General features: G+C 39.4%; 1 protein-coding gene across 2 annotated transcripts in view; it reads left to right on the top strand.

The window, feature by feature from the left end:
- The window catches only part of micu3a (mitochondrial calcium uptake family, member 3a), a 195917-nt gene that overhangs the window by 138495 nt on the left and 30380 nt on the right, over positions 1-27042 (top strand). For both annotated transcript variants that reach the window (XM_069924577.1, XM_069924576.1), the window contains exons 11-12: positions 5767-5875; positions 8064-8221. In XM_069924577.1, the coding sequence (XP_069780678.1) occupies positions 5767-5875; positions 8064-8221 (267 nt within the window). The remainder of the gene's footprint in view (positions 1-5766; positions 5876-8063; positions 8222-27042) is intronic.

Here is a 27042-nt window from a genome sequence, read left to right as displayed (position 1 = left end):
ACCAAAGGCAGGGAAAGATCAATTCCCTTAACAGAGAAATTCTTCAATGAACTAAAGAGAATAATAAGGAAATTCTTATGGAAAGGAGGGAAACTGAGGATAGCACTAATAAATCAACAGAATGGTACAAACAAGTGGTTTGCAGCTACCAAACTTGAAAAATTATTATAGAGCAGCACAATTAAGGTATCTATCAGATTTTTATCAAACAAGGGAAAAACCAGATTGGACCAAGATAGAGCTAGATAAAATAGGGGAGAAGGTCAAGAAAATAAACTTTATAAGTGGGATGAAAAACTGGTGCAATATAAAAGTTCACCAGTACTGCATCATTTACTCAACATATGGAAGAAGATTCATGTAGAAAGGAAAAAAAACAAATGACCATCTACCAAAATTATTATTGACGCAAAATCAACGAATCCCTTTCACAATAGATAACCTTTCCTTCAGAGAATGGGAGAGAAAAGGAATTAAAAGAATAGAAAATTGTTTTTTGTGAAATAATTTATTAACATTTGAACAAATGAAGTACAAATATGGAATAACTCATGGTACAGTTGCATACCATCAACTGAAAGCCTACTTAAAGGACAAATTGGAAAGCAGACTGAGATTACCAGAAGGAAGCAGCTTTGAATATGTGATTACAGAAACAACGATAATAAAAAGATTTATAACTAATATGTACATCAAGTTGCAAGAGAAGGAAAATTATGAAATAAGCTATAAACCCAAAAAAAAGTAGGAAAAAGATTTAAACATAAAGATAAAAAAATTAAATATGGGAAAAGTTTTGCTCTGGAACTGTGAAAAATATAATAAACACAAGGTTATGCATGATACAATATAATTGGATACACAGGCTATATATCACGCCCCAAAAGTTAAATAAATGGGATCCAACATTATCGGATAGATGTTTTCACTGTAAGAAGGAAATGGGAACAACAGTGCATGCAATTTGGGCATGTGAGAAAGTGAAAAAGATTTGGGAAGATCTAAATCAGGTATTAAATAAAATCGCAAAAAGCAACATACCAAAAAATCCAGAGATCTTTCTTCTAAGTAATATAAGAAGTAAAGAACTAGGCCTCAAACTGGATGAAGCACAAAAAAGATTTATTATGATAGCCTTAGCTGTAGCAGAACAATGTATAATGTTAACTTGGAAATCAGAAGAGAGCCTGAGAGTACATGGAAATGAATAATGTATTCCATTGGAAAAAAATAACATATAATTTAAAAAATAAAGTCACATTATTTGAACAAATTTGGGAACCATACATGGAACACAACAGAGAGGGCTTGCCTCGGACCTCCACCCCCTAAAATGATAAAATGATAAGAAGACAAAATGAATTGACCCACTATGTAAAAGTAGTTCTGCTGGGTAAAAATGGAATTCAATCTGTGGATTGTATTAAGGAACTGTAAAGGTACCTGATTGGAGTTGTATACTGGCTTCTCACAGTAGCCATGATGTGTAAACTGCAGGGGGACATGCAAAAAAGCCTTTGTTAAAATAGTCATGGGGGGATTTCAATATGCAGTTGATTGATAAAATCAGATTTGTACTGGATCCCAAGAGGAATTTATTGAATGCTTTCAGAGTGGCATCTCAGAACATCTTTTGGCTGAGATGACTAGGGAAATGGCAATTCTAGATTATGCATTATGCAATGAGCTAGAGTTGATAAGGGAGCTGAAGTTAAGGGAACCATTAGAAAGCAATGATGTGACAGGATATAGATATATTTTTGGGAGATAATTTGGGGCAGGTTTGTTAGTGTAGGTCACATGCAGACACTTTAAAACAGATTTTATTTAAAATACTGGAGCTCTACTAATGCTGGACATATCAGCCCCAGAACATTTGCAGAAGTTTTGGAGAGTGCCCAAGTGACTTTACAAATGGATTATTGTTTACAAAAAGGCAACAGATGAAAGAACTTTTCAGAGCCGCATTCTGTCTGGAGTGCTACTTTCTGTTCTAGGAGGGTCGTGTGGTTTTGCAAGCAAGAGAGTCAAACAGGCTTTTTCTCAGAGAGAGAGAGAGAGACAGAGATCAGTTCTACGTTTTTACAGTCAGCTGCAGCAACTGGGACTGGAACAGGACAAGCTGGCAAGCTTGTGGAAAACCCCATTTGGAAGATGGGTTGTGAGTGCTTAGTTCAGCCTGGTCAATGCACTTGTGGTTCATGCAAGAGGAGAGGACTGGCTCTATAATGTTTCACTTGAAATAAGAGAAACAGAAACGCACTCTGTGGTGACCTGAATGAAAGAGGTTATCGTCTGGAGAACCCTGAGGGGGCACGTTCTGTCAGCAAGACACTGATTAAAAAGGAATCAATTGTGGGTGTCCTGGAACAACAAAACTCTCTCTGAAAACCGACTAGAACCTTCCTGAGCAGTAACCATTTACCTTTCTAGCACCAAAGCCTGGTGAACTTTATAAATGTAACATTTTGTACACAGTATAAGAATTGCCTGCAACCAGTAAACTTGGAGGAATAAGAAGTGAGATTGGACTGTGAATCAAATAAATTTTCTGAACTTAAACACTTATTACATATTCTAAGCATAATTAGAAGGGGGTTAAGTTAGGTTAGTTAAGTCACTAGTGATAAGTTAAAATCTGATTCTTTTTTCATGTTTAAAGATAATTAAAAGCAACTTTTTAAGTAACGATTTGTCTTGGTGAATATCTATTGCTGCTGGGTTTTGGGGTCCTCTGGGCTCGTAACAGTGATAATAAAATAAGACAATTCACCCTGCCGTTTAGGAGGGAGAAACTAAAATCGGAGGAGGCAGTATACCAATGGAATAAAGGGGACTATAGAAGTATGAGAGAAGAACTGACAAAAGTTGTTTGGAAAGGCACATTAACAGAGGATGGTAGAGCAGCAATGACTGGAGTCTCTGCAAGAAATAAGGAAGGTGCCGGGCAGTTATATTCCAAAACAGAAATATTTGAATGGAAAAAATGACACAATTGTGGCTGACAAGAGAGGTCAAAGCCAAAGTAAAAGCAAGGGCATACAAAGAAGCAAAAATTAGTGGGAAAGAAGAGGACTAAGAAGTGTTTAAAAGCATACCGAAGGCATCTAAGAAAGTTATTAGGAAGGAAAAGATGAACTTTGAAAGAAGTCCAACAAATAACATCAAAAAGGATATGAAACACTTTTTTTAAGTATATTAACGGTAAAGAAGAGGCAAGAATAGGTATAGGACTGATAGAAAATGATGCTGGAGAAATCATAATGGGAGGCAAGGAAATGGCAGAAGAATTGTAGAAGATGTTAGCCGTATGCCAGACTTTAAAGGGTATCAGGGAAGAGAAGTGGGTGCGCCCACAATCACCAGAGAGAAGGTGCTTGAGAGGCTGAATAGTCTGAAGGTAGTTGAGTCTCACAGTCCAGATGGAATGCACTCTCAGATTCTGAAAGAAATAGCTAAGGAGATTGTGAGAGGCATTGGTAAAGATCTTCTGGACTGGAAAATTGCAAAGGTCACCCTGCCATTTAAAAAGAGGGGGAAGGAGCAGAAAGGAAATTATAGGCCTGTTAACCGAACATCAGTAGTCAGGAAGTTTTTAGAGTCGATTGACAAGGATGAGTTTACGGAGAATTTGGAGGTGCATGACAAGATAGGCCAAAGTCGGCTTGGGAAAATCTTGCCTGACAAACCGACTACAATTTTCTGAGGAAGCCACAGTAGATTAGACAAAGGTCATGCAATGGATGTTGCATATTTGGATTTTCAAAAGGCCTTTGACAGGGTTCTGCATGAGGCTGCTTAACAAGACGAGAGCCCTTGGAATTACAGGAAAGCTACTATCACAGGTAGATCATTGGCTGATTGGCAGAAACAGAGTGTGGGAATAAAGGGATCCTATTCTGGTGGCTACCAGTTACCATGTTATTCCACTGGGGTCAGTCTTGGGGATACTTCTTTTTACATTGTACGTTAATGATTTAGATTGCAGAGTAAATGGTTTTGGCTAAATTTGCAGATGATGCAAAGAATGGGGCAGATAGTGAGGAAAAGGGATAGTTGGAGAGGGACAGATAGGTTAGGAGAATAGGCAAAGAAGTGGCAAATTAAATACAGTGTTGAAAAGTGCCTGGTCATGCTCTTTGGTCAAAAGGATAAAAGGGCAGACTATTACATGGATGGAAAGAAAATTCTAAATTTGGAGGTGCAAAGGGACTTGGGAGTCCTCATGCAGGATACAACAACAGTTAACCTCCAGGTTGAATTGGCGGTGAAGAAAGTGAATTGCAATGAGGCATTTGTATCTAGTGAAATAGGAAAAAGAGCAAGGATGTGATGTTGAGGCTTTGTAAGGCACCGGTGAGGCCCCAGTTGGAGTACAGTGTACAGTTTTGGGCTCCTTATTTAAGAAAGGCTGTGGTGGCATTGGAGAGGGTTTGGAGAAGATTCACAAGAATGATTCCTGAAATAAATGGATTAGCATATGAAGGATGTTTGTCGGCTCTTGAACTGTACTCCTTGGTGCTTAGAAGAATGAGGAGGGACCTCATCGAAGCATTATGAACGTTGAAATGTTGAATAGCTTGGACTGTGTAATTGTAGCGAAGTTATTTCTCAGGGTAGGGGAGTCTTGGAGAAGAGGTGCCCATATAAAACAGCTATATGGAGCAATTTCTTTCGCCAGAGAGTCATGAACTTTAGTAAATTGCTACCAAGGAGGCTGTGGAGGCCAAGGCACTGGCAGAGAAGGCAAGGGAGTGGGGCAATGAATCAGCTCATTATGGAATGGTGGAGTAAACACAATGAGCCGAATGGCTGACCTGTTCCTATATCTTATGGTCTTGTTGTATTTTCTCTTTTTTCAGTATTCCCTAGTGTTTTCTATCGCTCTTCCACTTTTCAATTTCTGTGTAATTTTCCTCAATTAGATTTACAAGTCAATTCCTATAAATTTGGAGTTGCAAAGATGGGATCACTATGAACAGCTAATTGCCTTCCTGCAGTGGCATTAATGAACTGAAGGGGTTTCGTATTAGAAGTTAAAAGTTGTTTTTAAACTTACCTAATTATTAAACAATGCAGAGTGCTAGAAATAAAACTTTATTGATATAAAGGTCTTTAAACCATATGTAACAGCATACATTCGTTTTTGTCTTGTTTCCCTGGCATTGTGTTAATTAATTGCATACTGTACATAGCTGTGGGGACTAATCACTTGTAGTCTCTTTTGTGTTATTCCATTCTTTCATGAAAATACCTTCATTATATTTTACACACTTTATTATTTACAAATTAGAGCTCTTAATGACCTTTCATGACCTGAAAACTGTACAAATAAAGTGGATGGTGTTGTGCAATATTCTAAAGGTTGGGATGAGTTGTCAGACATATAAAAATATTACACTATATCAAAAATCAAAAGATCTGCCTAATTGGACTATATTTATAGATACTAGACAATTAATACATGTCTACACATTGAAAAGTATTTTTTAATGGGGTATGACTGAATTTTGTCAAAGGGGGGAGCTGAAAAAAAACCTTTGACTTAATCTGAGGAAAGTTTGCTTACCTTCAAATATTTTACATTCTGTGTGTGATTATCAAGTCGAGTATTAACTCAATGGTGGGGTCATATCTCATGTGAACCCATAACAACAAGTGAAATATAGTGTCTAATCAATGACAATTAAAGGCATCTAAATTGACCCTAAAAACTATTTAAGTCATAAAATAGTTCACTTGTTAATTATGTTATTTGTATTTCAGGGGATCACTTTTGATGAATTTAGATCTTTCTTTCAATTCTTGAATAACTTGGAGGATTTTGCCATTGCAATGCAAATGTATAATTTTGCAAATCGATCTATTGGGCAAGGTCAGTAAAGCTGCTATTCCAGTGTAATAATTTTGTATAGTTTGTATAGGAAATATATCGTATTGGATGTGTTTTTTTCAGCTTTCTTTGAGAATCAAAAACACATTGCTGCATTATAAAACAAGTTAACCTTGTGTTATAATTTAAAATTCTTGACTAGTAGAGTAGAAGTCCAAAAATCTAGAGGCCAAAAATCTGGACCACCCGAGAATCTGGACTTTTCGGAAAAAAAAACTTTTTAAATTTATGTGTGCGTGCATGCAAAAGCGCCACAGATGTACAGTGGCAACAAGCAATCACACTTAATAAAGGTAATCTTATCACAAAGGAATTCATTTGTATTCCGTATTTTTGTTTTACACTGTTTTTAAACATAATTTCAACCATTACATACTTTTTTGTCGTGAAAAAAAGTTATTTTTACATTTTGTCTAGTGTTAACTTTATTTAAAACTGCTCATTTTAATGAATGAAGTACAGTAGATTCCCCATAATTCAGTACCTATGGGGACTGTGGATGTTGGATATGTGAACTATCCAGTTGATTGAGACTCATTCTACCAGTGCCTAACTAATACCTGCATTAATATCCTAATACACAATTGAAAATACACAGTAATACAACTAATACATCATTTTAAAGACAAAAGACAGTGCAAAATGTAAAGTAATTTGGAAAAAAGTTCAGTATTGTCGTTGTTAATTATGTTACGTTCGCTTAATCAGGTAATTCCCATAACTTACAAAATTTAAATTCAAACCCCAGTCATTGGCGCTGTAACAATGCTGCACTAAATGCTGCACTAACCATGCCACCGTCATAATTAACCCCTCAAGTTTACAGATAAAGCCTTACTAATAATACTAATAAAGACACTTATGAGGCAGGAATGGGAGACATTTTGGGAGAGTCGCCCCAGTGGCAAGTGGCATTGGCCAGCTCTTCATGCGAGCGCTGCCATTTTATTCCAAAGCAAATTTGTTGAAACTTTGCTGCCTTCCTTAGGCTGACATCCTGGCTCACCTCCATGCAAGTGTCCTGGTCAGGCCTTCAGTGCACCCTCCTCATGCTGACATCCCAATTCACCTCCACAGTAGTGTCCCATTTAAGTGCTTGATGCACCTTCTTCACACTGACCACCTGGCTCACTGCCATGTCAGTGGCGACAGCAAAAGGAATGCACATGAATTTAGGGCATTGCTAGTTCAGCGGGGCAAATATGAGCTTGTCTAATGAAGTCTCAGTGCTCCCCTGCGGAATCCATTTGCACAGTCTTAATTATTTGAAATTAGATTTATTTATTTCCTCAAAAAAAAATTGCCGATTGTTTGTGTTTCTGTGTGATTAAATTCTGGAAATGGGGATTTTACTGTAAGCTGTATTGGCTAATGTGTAAACTCACAATTTACCTGTTCATCTCTTTATTCCTCTTTAAATTTGAATTTTAAAAGTACTGCCCAAGAATCTGGAAAATCTGAAAATATGGACCCACCCAAACCCTGAGCAGTCCATATCTTAAGACTGCCACTGTACCATTATTTTAAATAATGAATAGTAAAGAATTTTTATGTGTTTTAACAGTTTACAATTTTACTATTGTTTAGAACTTTTTTTACTATTACTTTAATCTTCTTTCAAACAGTTTTGAAATCCTTGTTGGCAAATTGTTTCTTTTATATTTTAAGCTAATTTTGATAAAGCATAATACAGGAATAATTACTTTAAAATCACATGTACACATTTTCATGTAATAAAGTTAGTGTTGTGATTGTTGGAGCTAAGTGGTTGAAATAGTAATTATATGATGATAATATAACTTGAAAATACTAACACCACAGCTAATATTGCAGTATTATAACTCTAGCAGTGAGTTAAAAAAACATGGGCAATAGATAAACAATTTGTGTTTACATGTGTATGGAAGTATCATTGTGTTTCATTTGAGTAAACTTTTAATGTTTGTAAAACACACACACAACTTGGAATTTTTATCTTCCTTGTCTTTTTATCTTTACAAGTTGTAAAATCAACTAAGGTTATACTCATTTGAATTTAGAAGAGAGGTGATCTTATTGAAACATAAAAAAATGTAAGCAGGTTAGATAAAGGAAGAATGTTCTCAATGTTGGGCAAATGTAGAAATAAGAATCACACTCATTTAATTATTTCTGTGGCTTGATTATGCAGATGAGTTTAAGCGTGCTGTATATGTGGCCACAGACCTCAAGCTTTCTTCACATTTGGTGAACACAGTCTTCAAAATCTTTGATGTAGACAAAGATGATCAACTAAGTTACAAGGAATTCATTGGGGTTATGAAAGATCGACTGCACAGAGGATTTAGGGTGAGTTTTACAAAAGATTATTGCTGAATTGCTTTGAAAATATATTTGCTTAGCTTTGCATCTTAATAGTGATAATTACCTTAGTATTATTTAATCAGAAAAAAGCATATTACATCTTAAATGCAATTGAAAACATCTGGAATATTAAGCACGTGTAACGGAAGTAATCAGTAGTATTTCTGGATTAGCCCAGTGTTATCTCAAACTTCCATTTAATTTTTAAACTTTCAAGGATTCTTTTAGAAAAAAAACTTGTCAGAGTGAGTGACCACTTTTTAAAAATCTTTCATCCATTGAAAATATGGGTTATTGCAGTGCACTATCCATTGTTTACATACTTGCGCATACAAGGATTTAAAATTGCTCTTGATTTCTTTTTTATTACCCAGTCTTATGAAGTCATATGATTACAAAACTATGATTTATAGCTTCATCTAACTCCTGCTTATCAATTTCTAAAGAGTAGGCTGCATTTTTAATATTTTCATTTTAATATCTGTACAGAATCTAAAGGAACACAAGTGATATTTTTCCATTACTTTAGAGCTTTTTATAGAACATTCCTCCACAATTTTGCTCATTCAAGCTATAACCCAAAGCAGGATAGTAAGACCTTTTTTTCATATTTTAGATCTTTACAAAGAACCAGCTGGTAATCTGAAAATACAATTGCTTTTTTATCTATGTTCTATGTTTTTTTTTTCCTTACCACCAATATCCTTGATTCTTTTGCCCTCTTTTATGCTGAATCTGGAGTGACAGTATTATATGTTCTGCAACAGTGCGACTCTAAAGTTTACCCGCCACTTGTTGCTGCTGTATCATTTATGCCGAGATCAGATGCAAGGATCGACAATGAGATAGACAACAGACTCGCCAAGGCAAATAGCGCCTTTGGAAGACTACACAAAAGAGTCTGGAAAAACAACCAACTGAAAAACCTCACAAAGATAAGCGTATACAGAGCCGTTGTCATACCCACACTCCTGTTCGGCTCCAAATCATGGGTCCTCTACCGGCACCACCTACGGCTCCTAGAACGCTTCCACCAGCGTTGTCTCCGCTCCATCCTCAACATCCATTGGAGCGCTTACACCCCTAACGTCGAAGTACTCGAGATGGCAGCGGTCGACAGCATCGAGTCCACGCTGCTGAAGATCCAGCTGCGCTGGATGGGTCACGTCTCAAGAATGGAGGACCATCGCCTTCCCAAGATCGTGTTATATGGCGAGCTCTCCACTGGCCACCGTGACAGAGGTGCACCAAAGAAAAGGTACAAGGACTGCCTAAAGAAATCTCTTGGTGCCTGCCACATTGACCACCGCCAGTGGGCTGATAACGCCTCAAACCGTGCATCTTGGCGCCTCACAGTTCGGCGGGCAGCAACCTCCTTTGAAGAAGACCGCAGAGCCCACCTCACTGACAAAAGGCAAAGGAGGAAAAACCCAACACCCAACCCCAACCAACCAATTTTCCCCTGCAGCCGCTGCAACCGTGTCTGCCTGTCCCGCATCGGACTTGTCAGCCACAAACGAGCCTGCAGCTGACGTGGACTTTTTTACCCCCTCCATAAATCTTCGTCCGCGAAGCCAAGCCAAAGAAAGAAGATCATTTATGCACAATTAATAGATAAAACAAAAAAAAATCTGCAAGCTTAAGACTTTCATGTAATAATGCTAAAGGCACTGTGGAGAGAAGGAGTAAACAAGTAAGTTTTGTTTTTGAAGATGGAAGAGAGTAGTAGCTTCAGAGTATTTGTTGAAGGTTCAATGCCATACCACCAAAAAATGCTACCCCCAGCAGATCAAAAAGAGAGGAATAAATGCCTGTGGGGTTTGAGGTAGAATTGAAAGTTGTGAATAGAATTGAGGATGAATTAAAATTAAATGGGAGAGTTGGTGATTAAATCAGCAGTAAAACCAACAGTTACCTTCGTTAATTGTGCATAAATAAGATAGCAGCAAACAAGTGACAAAAACACTTTGGAGTTGCACAGTTGCTAACTGCAAAACTGTGATCACCATGTCGACATCAGCATTGATGGGAATTGATAATTACGTTGTATGTACAACCATAAACTTTTCACTAATTCCATCTTCAAATTTGCTAGCAACACCATAGAGGTGGGCGAGGTATCAAATAATGATGAGTTGTAATACAGGAAAGAGATTGAAAGCCCCATGGTATAGTGCAAGATAGCAATCTTTCAATGTCTTTAAGATGAGGAAGATGATCATTGACTTCAAGAGAGGGGACAGAGTTTTTGCTGCGTTAAACTCCTTCCTCTTCTTCAGGAGCTCAGAACTTATGTCTGGGTAGAAAAAAAATGTTTTGACCTTTGTATTCTAGTGGTTTTTTGTCTTCTCTTATTTTTTTCATTGCCTTCTCCATTGTATTTTCTCTTGTCGTATATCTCAGGAATTTTACTAAAATAGATCTTGTTTTTTGTTGTGGCTGTGGTTTCGGCGCTAATGTTCTATGTGCCCTTTCTATTACCATTCCTTCCTCCATTTCTGGCATTCCCAGGACCTTGGGGATCCATTCTTTTATAAATTCTTTCATATCTTTGCCTTCTTCATCTTCCTTAAGGATGATAGCCTTAGCTGTAGCAAAAAAATGTATAATGTCAACCTGGAAATCAGAAGAAAGCCTGAGAATACAGCAATGGTACATAGAAATGAATAAATGTATTCCATTGGAAAAAAAATATATATAATTTAAGAAATAACATCACAGTATTCGAACAAATTTGGGAACCGTACATGGAACACAACAGAGAAGTCCTACCGCGGACCTCCACCACCTAAAACGACAGAATGAGAAGAAGACGAAATGAACTGACCCAGTGTGTAAAAGTAGATGACACAATTTTCTTGTTTATTTTCATCGTGTGATGACATTGGTTAATGGGTTTAATCTATTGTTTATGTTGAACGTTTAGTGGGTGGGGAGGGGGGTGGGAAGGAGGGAGGGGGGAAAAGGGGAGAAAATGACACTGTATATTCAAGAGGGAAATGTTTATGTATACTTTGGTCAATATGGTTCATAGTGTGAAAAATGTTTTAAAATTAAAAAAAGAGAGGGGACAGAGTCCACAACCCTGTCCGATTTAATGCCACTGAAATCGAAAGAGTAGATAGCATCAGATTCTTTGGAATAAATATCTTCATTGACCTGATTTGAGACAAGCACGTTGATATGACAGTCAAGAAAGTGCACCAATGCCTCTACTTTCTCAAAAAGCTAAAGAAGTTCGACATGTCTCCCTTATCTTGCAACAATTTCGTAAGCATATTTTACTGCATCACAATGTCATATGGAAGAAGCAACAAAGGTAGTGTTTTTTATATATTTTATTTCCAGAATTTTCAATCAACATACAGTCAAAACAAAGAACAATCAAAAAGAAAAACATCAATATCAATCATATTAACTAAATAATATTAAAGAAAGTGAGAAAAAAGAAGAGTCAATATGTGATTCAATTATTATAAAGAAAGAAAAATTACAATAATACTACAAAAATGCAAATTCAATGTCCATGTTAAACCAAAAGGAGAAAAAGAAAAACAGAATAAGAGGATCCTTCCCATCCCCCAAGAAATAATAAGAAAAAAAAAGTAAGAAAAGAGAAAGAAAAAGAAAAGATTGGCTTAACCTAGAATAATCTCCACTCCCATCAAGGGAAAAATAACCTTGGCACTCTGAGCACTGGGGGAAAGAGACAGGAGGGGAGAACCATTAAAGATTTACCCCAATGTACCTTAAGTATGAATTCCATATTCTTAAAAATACATCATACCTGTTTTTGAGGTTATCGGTGATCTTATCCAGAGGAACACAATTATGCATTTCTGTCTTCCAGCGGGCAAAACCTAGTTGGGAATCAGATTTCCAAGTAACAGCTATACATTTCCTGACCACCACTAAAGTGAATTTAAAGAATTTTAATTGATATTTTGACAGCTTCATTTTAGGTCTTACATCTTCTAAATTCCCTAACAAAAATTAATCAGGTGCCTGGGGGTATTAAATTCCAGTAATTTTTTTCCAGGAGATTACCCAAATCTTCCAAGAAAGGCCTCACTTTAGGGCATGACCAGATTGAATGCAAGAAAGTACCCATTTCTTGACCACATCAAAAACATTGGTCTGATATTTCTAATTTAAATTTATGTAACTTTTGTGGAGTAAGGTATAGCTGATGCAAGAAGTTGTATTGCACCAGCAGATACCTTACATTAATTGTGTTAATCACGCTGCCTCGACATAAGTCAGACCAGCAAAGTGGATCAATTTCTATACCCAAATCTGATTCCCATCTTTGTCTTGATTTATCAAGCCCTTGCTTAGAGGTTCCCACCTGAAGTAAGGAATACATTTCTAAAATACATTTTTTTATGATCCCCAGCAATGAAGGTAGTTAATGTAGTTCAGAAAATAATGCCAACTTCCCTCCCTATATCTACATCACTGCTAAGAAAAAGCAGCCAACATGCTGAAAGACCCTATAACACTGCAGACACACTCTATTCTCCTTTGGCTTAAGAGTATGAAAACACACACTAACTGGTTTAAAGGCAGTTTCTTCCCCACAGATGTCAAGTCTTTGAACTCCATAGTAATGCTCTTATGGTGCTAATTGATCTTCATTTTCATCATATTACTCTACTCTAGCTTGTGCTCCTTGCACAGCTAGCTATCTGAATGTTAGATAGAGCCTGCTAGTTTGTTCACAGGAGAATATTTTTTCCGTGAAATAGATATTTTGTGACAAATAAACAAATTTGGAAAAAAAAATCTAATTTTCAGATAAATGGGTGTGGTTGACAAGCCATCAAACATGACCCTGGTGAATTTGGTCGCAGTGGTATTCAGTGTTCTATATTTTGACCTGCTAACAAAGAAAGCTGCAGTTGAAAAGTTCAAGTTACTAGTAACTAGCGACTATTTTGGAAAGGAATATCAAAGTGTAGTGTTCTGTATCTCCTCCTTTTAGATAAGAGATTTTGCATTTGTGATCTGCCATTGAAGAAGCCTTGATGAGAAACTCAAATGCATTTTGCAGATGGTGCACACTGCAATCATGTGCCAGTGGTAAAGGGAATGAATAATTTAGTTGCAGGGATTAATTAAGCAGGCTGCTTGGTTTTGGGTAGCGTTGAGTTTTTGGAGTGTTGAAGTTTTCTAGGCAAGCTTTTCACCTTGTAAGTGATGGAAGTGCAAGAGAAAGAGTTGGAAATTAAGTCAGTTACTATACCATCATATCCAGCTTCTGAATATCTATTTATGTTGATCCAATTAAGCTTCTACTCAATATTAGCTGAAGGCTGACAATGGATGGTGTGTAATAAAAATTTCCTTGCTTTGCTCTGAGCCAAAATAATCTGAAGTCAATATGATAGCTCCTAGTCATTTCCTCTCTGGCTGTATGCTACTCTTGCCTCTCTAATGAATCCTCCTAATGGAACAGAATATAGTTAAAGCTATAATTATAGTTCATTAGCCTGGTACATTGATTAAAACTTATGATTCTTGAACTGCAGCTATTTCAAGCTTGTCTAGATTTTGGGACATCACTTCCAACTTATTCTTCAGTTTCCATTGAGGAAATGTTCTATGTTTCATTGGAATGAGAGTGGCTTTGCTATTTTTGAATTTCCTGGCTCAGTGCTTACTTGTCTCTTTTTATTTTTTGTTGTCTGAATGCATTGATTTGTCTCAGCTGCATAGTTTCTGAGTAAAACTTGGGATATTGTTAGGAGTTAACTGCATTGTGTGGGCAAAGCTAGTGGATAATCAGTTAAAAAAAAACAATCCATTAATTTTATGGTTTCCATTACTGATACTAGTTTTTTAAAGAATTAACTAAATTTACATATTCATAATTACCATGAGGGAATTTAAGCTCATCATTTTGAATTATTTTAATTAAGTATTTTTTTTATAGATGGGACAGTGAGATATTTAGGGCTGGATATTTAACATCATAAATAATCCTGTAACATTAAATTCCACCCTCTCCCCACTGCATTGACAATATATGTTCTTGCATGTTTTGAACAATTCAGTGATATTTCAAAATAATTTAATTACTCAAAATACACAGGAACACAAGTTTTCAGCTTTTCTCTCTTTGGTTAGGATGGTACTTCGTTGGTTCTTTTATTCAAGTCCTACATGCTCATGTCAAAAGAGGGCAGCTGGCATTTAACATTATTTTTGAGCTTAAAGGTAATTGGAAACTCCAGCCAATGGAGAGAAAGAAAGAAAGAACAAAAAATTTCAGAAATACTCATCAACTGCATATGAAGAAATAATTACCGTTTCGGGTTTGTGACTTTTCATTGAAACACAGCCACTACAGACCGGGGAGCAGGGAGCAGAGACACAGTGCTTCCCCGCACAGTCCTACTACTCAGTCCTACTGCTGACAGCTTCGTAGAGGCTTTAAGTGGCCTGTTAAAGGAGGCAATGGTGTTTTATTTAAAATCTTACGAACTGGGATCTGGACCTAAGTTGTCGGCACCTGTGTTTGGCCACGAGAGGTTGTAGACTCTGGGGAAGCAGCGGACTGGCACAGGGCACCAGTAACGGGGAAAGCACGCCATGTTGAGAAGGAGAAGGCGACCCTAAGGAAAGGTGACCATGGTGGCAGACCAGCGAGGGGCTCTGTGGCTGAAGGACACAGACAGGCAATGAGCTATTGCCAATTTGCAGGCAAGGAGCCCACAAAGGCTGTGGCTGCTTGGGACGAGATCAAAGATAATAGGTGGCATTGTTGGCATAGCAGTTATTACAACACCTTTGCAGCACCAGCAATCGGGACCAGACCGGAGTTTGAATCCCCTGCTGTCTGTAAGGAGTTTGTGTTTTCCCCATGTCTGCATGAGTTTTCTTGGGGGCTCCAGTTTCCATCCACCATTCAGAAACATTTCAGGGTTGTAGGTTAATTGGGGGTAAATTGGGCGGCACGGACTTGTGAGCCAAAATGGCCTGTTACCGTGCTGTATGACTAAATAAATAAAATAAAGGTCTCACACCAGGCTGCTCATTAGAACCAGGTATCAGAACTGGGAGTTGAGAGTACTGATGGTAAGAAGGACTCCCAAAGGACCCTGGGTGCCAAAGGCTTCCTCATCCTGTCGGAGGTTTGGATCTGAGCTCGTTACTGATGGTTTAAAGTGAACTGGAGTCTTGTGCAATTGCAGAGGCTGCTGGACACTCAGTGATGCTGGAGGTCTCTTTCTTGCTTCTCTTTCTCTGACTGTAAGGATCACGAGGCAATGCTAGTGGTGAATCTTTGTCTGCCTTCTGGCAGACTAAAGGCAATTTTGTATAACATTAAGTTTCTGTTTTTATTACATGTCAATAGTAGGATCTGAATCTGAAAATTTTGGCTAAACATCCTGTGATCAAGAGTACATTGTAACCCACAGCAAGGTGGAGTTAAGAATGGTATTGCACAAATATGAAAGTGCAATACAGGAAATGGGAACAAAATATGCTTATTTCAAGGTAAATTGGTCCTTTGCAAATGTACAATTTTGCTGGAATAATGGCTCCAACCGTGTCATCAAGTTTGCAGAAGACACAACAATAGTTTACCTCATCAACAGCGATGATGAATCGCACTACAGAGAAGAGGGGGAAATCTCGTGATATGGTGCAAGAGTAACAACCAGAGTTTCAACATGAACAAGATGAAGGAGACGATAGTGGAATTCAGGAAGTCCAGTAATGACCACCCTTCATTACTCATCAATAACTCTGCAGTGGAGAGCACCAAGTTCCCTGGAGTTCACATAACTAGTGACCTATTATGAACATGCAACATCTCCTCACTTGTCAAGAAGGCATAACAGTGACTGCACTTCCTGAGAAGACTGAAGTGGGAAAGGCTACCAGCCACAATTATGTCATCGTTCTATAGGAGCTCTATTGAGAGCGTCCTGGCCGGCTGCATCACAGTGTGGTATGATTGCTGCAGAGAAATAGATTGTAGATCAATCCACAGGACCGTAAGAGTGGCAAAGAGAATTAATGAAGTCTTACTCCCCCCCCCCCCCCCACCCCACTTTCCCCAGCATCGACCTGATCTTCCGGGATCGTTTTCTAAAGAGGGCACTCAAAATCCTTCCAACCCGCATAGATCATCTTTCAGCTACTCCTATTGAAAAAGCGATACGGTAGTATCAGAGCCGTCACCATCAGTCTGAGGAATAGCTTCTTCCCATGAGCAGTGAGAATGCTGAGCGACAAAACAACTGCCCAAACTTTCATATTAACGAAACAATGTTTATTTATTTATTTGTATATATGAATACTTGTCATGCATATGTATTGTTCGTATGTGTATTATGTCTGGCTCTGTGCCGGGATGTTTTCCACCAAGAACAAGTGAACACTGTTTCATCGGGTTGCACTTGTGCAATCAGATGACATTAAACTTGACTTGAAATCATTGTGACCATATTGCAGAAATGAGTTATAATGCACATTCACCACTATTTTGTGAGTTTTGCCCATATAACCAAGGGCAAATTTCAGTCCCCTGGAGTTTACAGCAAACAAAAATGGAGAAAGACAAATGAAACATTGAGGAAATTGAACATAAAAGTGACAGAAATGTGATCAAATCTTTTGTTATGATAAGTCTGAGCTAAAGATGTAAGGGCTTGATGTGGAGATGAAAATAAAATATCTTGGAGATGGTGCTCGTATTTTGAACAAACCTTTGCCTTTCATGCCTGTACCATTCATGGAGATTGTAGCTGTTAAGAACAGATATGAAAAGGAGTAGGCAATCTGGCCCTCTGAGTCTGCTCTGCAGTTCAATAAGATCATGGCTGATCTGGCCATGGACTCAGGTCAACTTACCTGTCTTAATTCCCCCATCATTCAAAAATCTTTTGGCTCATAATTCCAGGACTAACCCCATAATTCCTTGATACCCTTAAAGTCCAAAAGTCTTTTTGTCTCTACCTTGAATATACTCAGCGACTGAATTTCCATTGCCTTCTTGAATAGAGAATACCAAAGATTGCTACTCTCTACATAGGCATATCTAGAGTATGGCAGGTGGGACACGTTACCAGGGCGCCACTTGCAGGGGGATGCCACTATCCTCGCCTTTACCTCCCCAATATCCAAGTCCTTAGCCCAATAATGAATCTCCATCCCAGGGGTGCAGTGCTGTGCTGCTGGGGCTCACTTCAGCACTTCGGAGCACTGCTCTGGACTGCTATCTTAACGGGCCACTCTGGCACCTTGCTTGTGGGGTGAATGGGCAAAATGGCCGTCTTCATCTTCCTTACCCATAATCCCCACATAACTGGAACTGCTCTGCATTTCTTTGGGACTGGCAGAACAATTCCAGCTGTTGCACGGAGGGAGCTGCCAAGAGATGAAAGCCGGCCACCTTTGGAAAAGTTTTTGGGGCGTGATGGGATGGCTGCTGTCTGTGCAGGTCACTGGACAAGGAAGGGTGTGGGGAGGTCAAGGTGGCAGATTGTTGATCTGATTGTTTGGGAGGAGTAATAAATAGGGTCACCAAAGGGAATCGGTTCCAGGCAAGCAGCATGGTTGTGAAGGCCACCCTCCTGCCCTGTGTCCCACTTCCCAAACAAGCTTCTGGCAGTAACTCACCAGCTGCAGATTGATGGGGGCCGCTGTTCTTCTCCCCTCTAACAGTCTGGACACCAGGCAGAGCAGAGCACTGCTGAGGCAGCAAGTGCCCAGGCACAATCCCCAGCCCCGCTCTGTGCTGGCATCCCTTGCCATCTCTCCTTAATGATGACGCGCCATCGGTGCCAAGCCTTTATTTACTTTCAATTCACAAAACTTAGGCACCCCTGCAAATTCCAAATCTGTGTGCATATATGTGTATGTGTTACAGAGGAGCTGGGGGAAATTACATAACATAGACACTTAACACAAAGACTTGTTGCAGCAGCGGCATGAAATACAAGAACAGGCTACTCACTGCAATGTTACAGAGACACACAAGTCAGAGCCGACCGTCTGATGATACCACATTCTATACAATTATTCCACAGAGGGGAAGCAGTGACTCACTCGCTGGCGAGTGACATGCACGACCCGCCTTGTATTCAAACTTTGCCAACTGACTCAAGCAAGGGGTCGGGGGGGGGGTGGGCTCCAAAGTCACTCACCATGCTGAAAAGCAGAACTTCCTGTGCACGTGTACACAGATAAAGACTCACATGGCGACAACTTTACAAAAACAATCGCAACTAATAAAAAGCCATGGCAGCAGTTTTCAGCCATGCTTTGTCAGGTTTTGAATTTCAATTAAGAAATGAGTGAGTGCCCAGCATTTGTGTTGCATTGTTGAGTCTTTTTTTTCACCATTGGGGTAACAGGTTTTTAAGAAGAGTTTGAAGTTCATGGTTCGAGCCGCATTGGGTTGATACGTTGTGGTGCAGTTGAATCGCTGCACTTGACTCATACCAGACACACAGATTTCACTTTGTTCAAATGGTTGATCTGTGGTGGTTTTTTGGATTTTTTTTAATGGGGGGTAGGGGTGCCGACGTCGGTGGCAGTCGGTGCCACTTTACCTAGATACACCACTGACCCTCTGGGTGAAGAAATTTCTTCTCATCTGTCCTGAATAGATAACACCTTAGTTTGAAAATGATACCTCTCGTTACAAATATTCCAGTCAAGGTAAACAGCACTCCTACATCTTCTCTGCTAAATGTTGAATGTTTCAGTGAGATCCCTTCTCATTCATCAAAAAGAAAGCAAGTATTGACCCAATAAGCTTTACCTTGCCTCGTATAACAAAACCATCACTTCAGTGATCAATGTGCTCTCTTTATGTAACAAGTACATCTATTTCCTTGGCAGTGTCTTGAGCAACTTACATATTTGCAGCAAGACATCTTTACTTTTAGACTAAAATCCTTTGTTAAAAAAAACACAAAATGCTAGAGAAGCTCAGGAGGTCAAACAGTGTCCTTTATGTAGAAATGGTAGAAATACAGAACCAACATTTCGGTCTTGAGCTCTTCATCAGGGTATGAGAGAATGCTGGCAGGTGTCCAAACAAAAGGGTGGGGAGGGGGGGATGTGGCAAAGGCAGGAGGTGATAGATGGATGAGGGGAGGGAGGAGACAGCAGCAATGAAGGGGAGGAGGGATGGGTAAGGGGGAAGAGAACAGAGAACTGCAAAGACAGGAAAGAGGGAGAGGAAAGAAAAGGCGAGCAAATTTAACAGAAAGCAGAGAAATCAATGGTAATGCCATTTGGCTGGAGAGTGTCCAAACAAAAGATAAGGTGCTGTTCCTCCAATCTGCGGTTGGTCAGGGTGGGATAGTTCAAAAGGCCATGGACAGGCATGTGAGTCTGGGAGTGTAACTCAGAATTGGAATGGTTGGCTAGTGGGAGGTCACTGTGGTGGCGGACGGAGAGGAGATGCTCAGCTCGTTTTTTTTTTCATTGAATTCAGTATCTGCCTGTGAATTTTCACTCAGTCACCCCTAAGGATACATGAATACCAGTATATTTCATTTGAAAAAAATGTTCTGTTTTTGTTTTTTTTTCTCTGCTGAAGAGAATATCCACATTTCCCAGCTGCTGTACAAAACTAAATGTCTCTACCAAAAAGATCTTGTTCCATGTTAGCCATATAACTTGAGCAGAAAATAGAATGCAAAATGAACAGTAAGCATCATTTGCTGCTTAGTTACAGGATCTTTAAGATCATTTTATCTGTGGAGCTGAAAAAATGGGGTCAAGAAAAAAGCTGAAATCTGGTGTGGAGATAATAGAACTCAGCAGGAATATTGCAAATCCAGATATGATGTGGATTAAATATAAACTGTTGGAAGAGCTATGCAAGTTTAGCAATGATTATTGATTCTGATCAAACTAGTTTTACTTAAAAATTGTTATTCTTATTATAACATTCATCAATTACCGAATATTTTGCACAATATTTGCCCTCCACCCAAGTGATGGAATGTGTTCTTTCATTCGATGCTGAGAAAGCATTTGATCGTGTGGAATGAGACTATTGTTATATTAGAAAACATTAAAAATTGGTCCAGATTTTATTAAATGCATTAAATTATTATATTCATGTGCTATTGCTTCAATTCAGTCTAATCTACAACAATCAAAAATGTTTAGCTTAACAGGGGAACACGGCAAGATTGTCCGCTAAGACATTTGCTTTTGATATGTGACTGGAACCCTTAGCCGTTGCTCTCCAACAGTGTTGAGAATTTAAAAGTATGACTATATATGAAATTGAACATAAAGTATCTCTTTATGCAGATGATATTTTGCTTTTCATTTCAAATCCTGAGATTTCCATACGTAATATATTAACTTTATTTGCTCAATTTAGTCAATTCTCAGGTTATAAAATAAATTTGCATAAAAGTGAACTACTTCCTTTTAAAGGCTCTTCTGCCATTTATTCTAAATTCCCATTTAAAATAGTGAAAATCAATTCCAATATTTAGGAATTAGAATTTCGAAAAAAACAAAAATGTATTGAAAGAGAATCTTCTGGTACTACTTAATAAGATTAAACCATTACTATCGGGATACTCATTCATCTGTTACAATGATGGGTCATATTAATTCAATTAAAATGAACATTTTGCCAAAATTCAAGTATTACCTATTTTTTATTACTAAATCCTATTTTTAGTTCTTTAGATTCTGTCTTTTCTTTCCATATATGGCAAGGAAAACAGCCAAGTATAAATAAAATCCATCTTCAAAAAACTAGAAGAAATGGGAATTATCGCTTCCAGATTTTAGACTTTATTATTGAGTGACTAATATATTCTATCTACTTTTATTATTACACTTTGATCAGTCAGTGAATCATACATCTTGGGTAGAAATGGAATTGCATTTTAAAAAAAAATATATCTTGGCAACCTTGGGTTCCTTTTTTTCCATTTTCCTTTTCTAAATTGACATCTAACCCATTAATGAGACATAGATTAAGAATAGATTAAGAAATTCATATGAATTTAGAAAATGTTTTGGTCTAGTATTCTTGATTTGTTTTTTTTTAACTTACAATTTTTTTTCAAGATAAGTTTAGCAGCATCTATAGAATCAAAGGGATTGTTGATGTCTCAGGTGAAGACCCTGCAGTAGGATCAAGAGTACAGAGGGAAGTTGAACAGTATATAGAAGTTAGTGAGAGAAAGAGGTGAGACAGAGGCTGAGATGATTAGAGGTGGGAATCATTTACTAATGTTTGCATTTCCTGGTGGTGGAACAACAGTACCTATGAGAATCCCTGCAAAGGCTTAGGACCCTGTGATATATGTCTCTGAGGCTGACATCAGAACACCATTCAAGAAGGTGAACTCTCACAAGGCGTCAGGCCCTGACATAATACTTGCAGCGTACTGAAAATCTGTGCCAACCAACTAGCTGGAGTGTTCACGGACATTTTCAACCTCTTGTTGCTGCAGACAGAGGTTCCCACCTGCTTCAAAAGGGCATCAACCATCCCGGTTCCCAAGAAGAGTAGAGTGAGCTGCCTCACAGTAGAACTAACATCTTCTGTGATAAAATGCTTTAAGAGGTTGGTCATGGCCAGAATTAGCACGTACCTAAGCAGAGATCTGGACCCACTGAAATTTGCATATCGTCACAATCGCTCCACACCAGACACATTATCGCTGGCTCTCCACTCAGCTCTGGATCACCTTGAAATCAGCAACTCATGCATATGGCTGCTCTTCATAGACAATAGTGGAGCCTTCAACACCATTATTCCCTTAATGCTGGTCAAGAAGCTGCAAACCCTCGGCCTCTGCATTCCCCCTCTGCATCTGGATCCTTGACTTTCCCATCAGAAGATATTCGAACAAATATGGGAACCATACATGAAATACATGTATGGAAACTGCCAAAATGTTTGGCCTGGAAGTCAGCCTGAAGAAAACTGAGGTCCTCCATCAGCCAGCTCCCCACCATGACTACCAGCCCCCCCACATCTCCATCGGGCACACAAAACTCAAAACGGTCAACCAGTTTACCTATCTCGGCTGCACCATTTCATCAGATGCAAGGATCGACAATGAGATAGACAACAGACTCGCCAAGGCAAATAGCGCCTTTGGAAGACTACACAAAAGAGTCTGGAAAAACAACCAACTGAAAAACCTCACAAAGATAAGCGTATACAGAGCCGTTGTCATACCCACACTCCTGTTCGGCTCCGAATCATGGGTCCTCTACCGGCACCACCTACGGCTCCTAGAACGCTTCCACCAGCGTTGTCTCCGCTCCATCCTCAACATCCATTGGAGCGCTTACACCCCTAACGTCGAAGTACTCGAGATGGCAGAGGTCGACAGCATCGAGTCCACGCTGCTGAAGATCCAGCTGCGCTGGATGGGTCACGTCTCCAGAATGGAGGACCATCGCCTTCCCAAGATCGTGTTATATGGCGAGCTCTCCACTGGCCACCGTGACAGAGGTGCACCAAAGAAAAGGTACAAGGACTGCCTAAAGAAATCTCTTGGTGCCTGCCACATTGACCACCACCAGTGGGCTGATAACGCCTCAAACCGTGCATCTTGGCGCCTCACAGTTTGGCGGGCAGCAACCTCCTTTGAAGAAGACCGCAGAGCCCACCTCACTGACAAAAGGCAAAGGAGGAAAAACCCAACACCCAACCCCAACCAACCAATTTTCCCTTGCAACCGCTGCAATCGTGTCTTCCTGTCCCGCATCGGACTTGTCAGCCACAAACGAGCCTGCAGCTGACGTGGACTTTTTACCCCCTCCATAAATCTTCGTCCGCGAAGCCAAGCCAAAGAAGACATGAAATACAATAGAGAAATCCTACCATGGACCTCCACCACCTAAAATGACAGAAGGAGAAGACAACGAAATGAACTGACTCAGGATATAAAAGTAAAAGACAAAAATTTCTTGTTTATTTTTATTAAGTGACGACATTGTTTAACGGGTTTAATGTATCTTATAGATTGAACTTTGAATAAATGGGAAGGGGGGAGAGGGAGGGAGGGAAGGGAGGGGGGAAAAAGGGGAGAAAATGACACTATATATTCAAGAGAAAAATGTCTGTATGTATTTTGGTCAGTATGGTTTATAGTGTGAAAAATTTTAAAAAATTAAAAAAAGAAGACCATAGTCAGTACGAATTGGAAGCAACGTCTCCTCCTCACTGATTATCAACACAGGCGCACCCCAAGGATGTGAGCTTAGCCCACTACTCTACTTATTATACACCCATGACTATATGGTCCGACGCAATTCCAATGTTATCTACAAGTTTGCTGATGTCACTACAGTTGTCAGCAGAATCACAAACAGCAATGAGAAGGTGTACAGGAGGAAGATAGATCAGCTCGTTGAATGGTGCAACAACAACAACCTTGCACTCAACATTAGCAAAACATTGTGGACTTCAGGAGGAAGTCAGGGGAACACCACCCAGTCCTCATTGAGAGCTCAATAGTGGAGAGGGTCAACAAACTCACATTCCTGGTGACAACATCTACAAGAATATGTCCAGGAGCCTCCATGTTGATGCAATGACGAAGAAGTCTCACCAGTGGCTATACTTGGTGAGGCATTTGAGGAGATTTGGTATGTCACGGAAGACTCAAAAGCTTATACGTGTGCCGTGGAAAGCATCACTGTCTGGTATGGAGGTGCCAACGCTCAGGACAAGAAAAAACTCCAGAGGGTTGTTAACTTGCCCTGCGACATTATGGGCACCAGACTTCACTCCATCGAGGACATCTACAAGAGGCAGTGTCTTAAGAAAGCAGTCTCTGTCCTCAAGAACTCCCACCACCCAGACCATGTCTGCTTCATTCTGCTACCATCAGGAAAAAGGTATAGGAGCCTAAAGACGAGCACTCAGTGGCTCAAGACAGCCTCTTCCCCTCTGCCATCAGATTCCTGAATGATCAATGAAGCAAAGACACAGCCCTATTTTGGCATTTCATGCACTATTTATATGAAAGTTTGCACTGTGATGCTTCAAAAAAACAACAAATTTTGTGACTTGTTTTTAATAACGATGCTTCACTCGTTCAAGGTTATAATATCTGGAAATGCCCAACAACTTCAGCTGAAAAGAGATCATACAGGAATGGCCTTTTTTTGTGCTATGTGGTAATGGACCTAAGAAAGATTGTAGTAATGCATCAAGGGTGGATTTTTTTTAATTAATTCATGAATTTATGCAAGGCTGGCATTTATTTACTTGAGCAGTTCAATCAAAATCAATGCAAAAATACAACTTTAAGATTCAAATAGGCTTATATTTGTATCTCTGAATCAATTTTTGTAAATCACCTATGTAGGTTACCTTGCAATTGTCAGTGTAAACACAAAATGTGCAGATAATGTACAATTTTGGGGAACGTTGCTGCCATCTACTGGAAATTATTAGTATCGTCTATAATAATCAGGATTTTTTTTATTGAAAAGATTACAATATACAGCAATCAGTAAATAATAATAGTGTCTTCATCTCCCCATACTCATTCAAAGAAAAAAAGAAAGAATTCACTTTATAGTAAACCCCCCCCCCACCATGCAAGTCTAAAAGATAAAACAAAATCTGGAAAGCCTTGGAATAGTGGTCATCAAACAAAAGAAGCCTGGTCATCAACCTAAAGAAAAAGTTAATGGTATCAGGAAGGGATAATAAATCAGAATAAAATGTTATAAAATCATATGAAAGAGTTGCCAGGTTTCTTCAAATTTAACAGAGGAATCAAATGTAGCTCTTCTAATTTTCTCTAAATTCAAACAACCCATGGATTGAGAGTAAGCAGAATGGGGTCCTTCCATTTAAGAGGAATTGCTCTCCCAGCCATCAGGGTGGTAAAAGCTATCATCCAATGAGCAGAAGCTGAACAATGACCTACATCAGCTCCTAAAACTCCAAAAAGAACAGTTAAGGGATTTGGTTGTAAATCAATTGCAAGAATTACTGAAAGAGTACCAAAGATATCTTTCCAAAACCAGATAGGACCAAAACCTATAGGTCAATAAAGCCACTTGGATTAAAATTAGGAAAAATACGGGCAAGCTTGTCCTTCGACATATGCACCCTATGTACTACCTTAAATTGAATAAGGGAGTGTCGAGCACACATTGATGAGGTATTATCTAGTTGAATCTTTTCCCACATCTCTGCAGGAAAAGACTTTGAGAGCTCCTGCTTCCATGCCCTTTTAAATTTATAAGTCAAGACTGGTCGCAGCTTTAATAACATATCGTATATGATTGCTATTAAACCTTTCTGAGAGGGATTCAAACAAAAAAAAGCATCAACCATATCCGACCGATACAGCAGGGGAAAATGAGGTAATATAGCATTCAAACAATGTCTAATTTGAAAATATCTAATCAATGAATAAATCCCAAAAAATATATGAAGTTATTTTTAAAGTTTGAATGGTTTATGCATTGTAGGGTTTACATGCATGTCAATTCCCTGTATAAGGGTTATTTTTTTTAAATTTCACTGTAAATTTTGAGAGGATATTACCATCCACGTGGAAAGCTAGAACAAAGGAGCGTAGCTGCAGAATGAGGAGGAATTTATTCTTTTGCAGATTTGTAAGTTTTTGAAATTTTGTACTCCAAGTTACCATGAAGACTGAATCATTGAGTATATTCAAGGCTAAGATGGACCATCCCCTTCACAGTCACAATGGACTACCTGAAGATGCTCGGGATCTGGTTTGTAGGGGGTGAGGCGTGCACTAAGAATTGGACAGAGCTGATTGCTAAGATCCACCAAAAGTTGGGACTGTAGCCGCAACACTCCCTCTTGATAACAGGGAAAAACTTGGTAATCAGATGTGAGATGCTCTCGGTGGATTTGATGCTGTCAGCCTCTGCCTTCTCGGTACGTAGTGCAGATGTGGCCCATTCCCCACACCTGCACCCTGCCAGTTACCAGAGCAGTGTTCTGATTCATTTAGGGATCCAAAATGTACAGGGTCAGAAGGATCGTCATATACAAGTCATCGGAAAATGGGGATAATAGTGTACCCAGCCTGCCGCTCATCCTGCTGGAAGACCATCAATTCTGTAAAGAACATCCTTTGGTTGACCCAAAACCTGGTGCTCTTTCAACTGAGATGTTGGTCCAGGAATGCTGCCGCCTGGCACATTCCAGGCTGCAGGACTACATGCTGCATCAAGCTGTGTGTGGAACCAAGACATGAGGGCACCAAGTACCACTACATGCTGAAGTTCTACCTGACCCAGGTGTTGCAAAGGATAGGCCTGGCCCTGTTGCCACGCAATATCCCAGCTAGCTGGACAATGCCGCACTACCTATCCTTCATATAAACAACACCTTTGACCACAAAACCATTAGGCAGTGGTCAGCACGGAATGTCCTGCAGAAACTGAGAGAGTAGGACTCTATCGATCCGGTGGGATGGTTCCCGGAGAAGACTCTCCAAGTCATCTGGCAGAACGCCTCATTGCCAGGGCTCACTGACAAGCACTAGGACTTGGCCTGGCTGGTGGTGAGAGGAACTCTCCCAGTGAGATCCTTGCTGTATGACAGGAATATCACCCTCAACGCACACTATCTTCAGGATGCTGCGGTGGGGTGGAAACCGTCACCCACCTCTTGGCTGAATGCGTGCAGGTTCACAAGGAGGGTGTGGAGAGGGATGCAGGGGGCTCTGTCACGGATCATCCCCAGAGATAGCGTGACAGAGGACTCCCTGATTTACGGACTGTTTGCGGTGACCCACTCTAAATCCAACATCCAGAATTCTGGAAGACCATCAACTCTGTAAAGG

This window comes from Narcine bancroftii, chromosome 3, assembly GCF_036971445.1.
Source record: "Narcine bancroftii isolate sNarBan1 chromosome 3, sNarBan1.hap1, whole genome shotgun sequence".
Taxonomy (NCBI): Eukaryota; Metazoa; Chordata; class Chondrichthyes; order Torpediniformes; family Narcinidae; genus Narcine; species Narcine bancroftii.
Note: the sequence above shows the minus strand (reverse complement) of the source record. Positions and strands in the feature narration are given on the sequence as shown.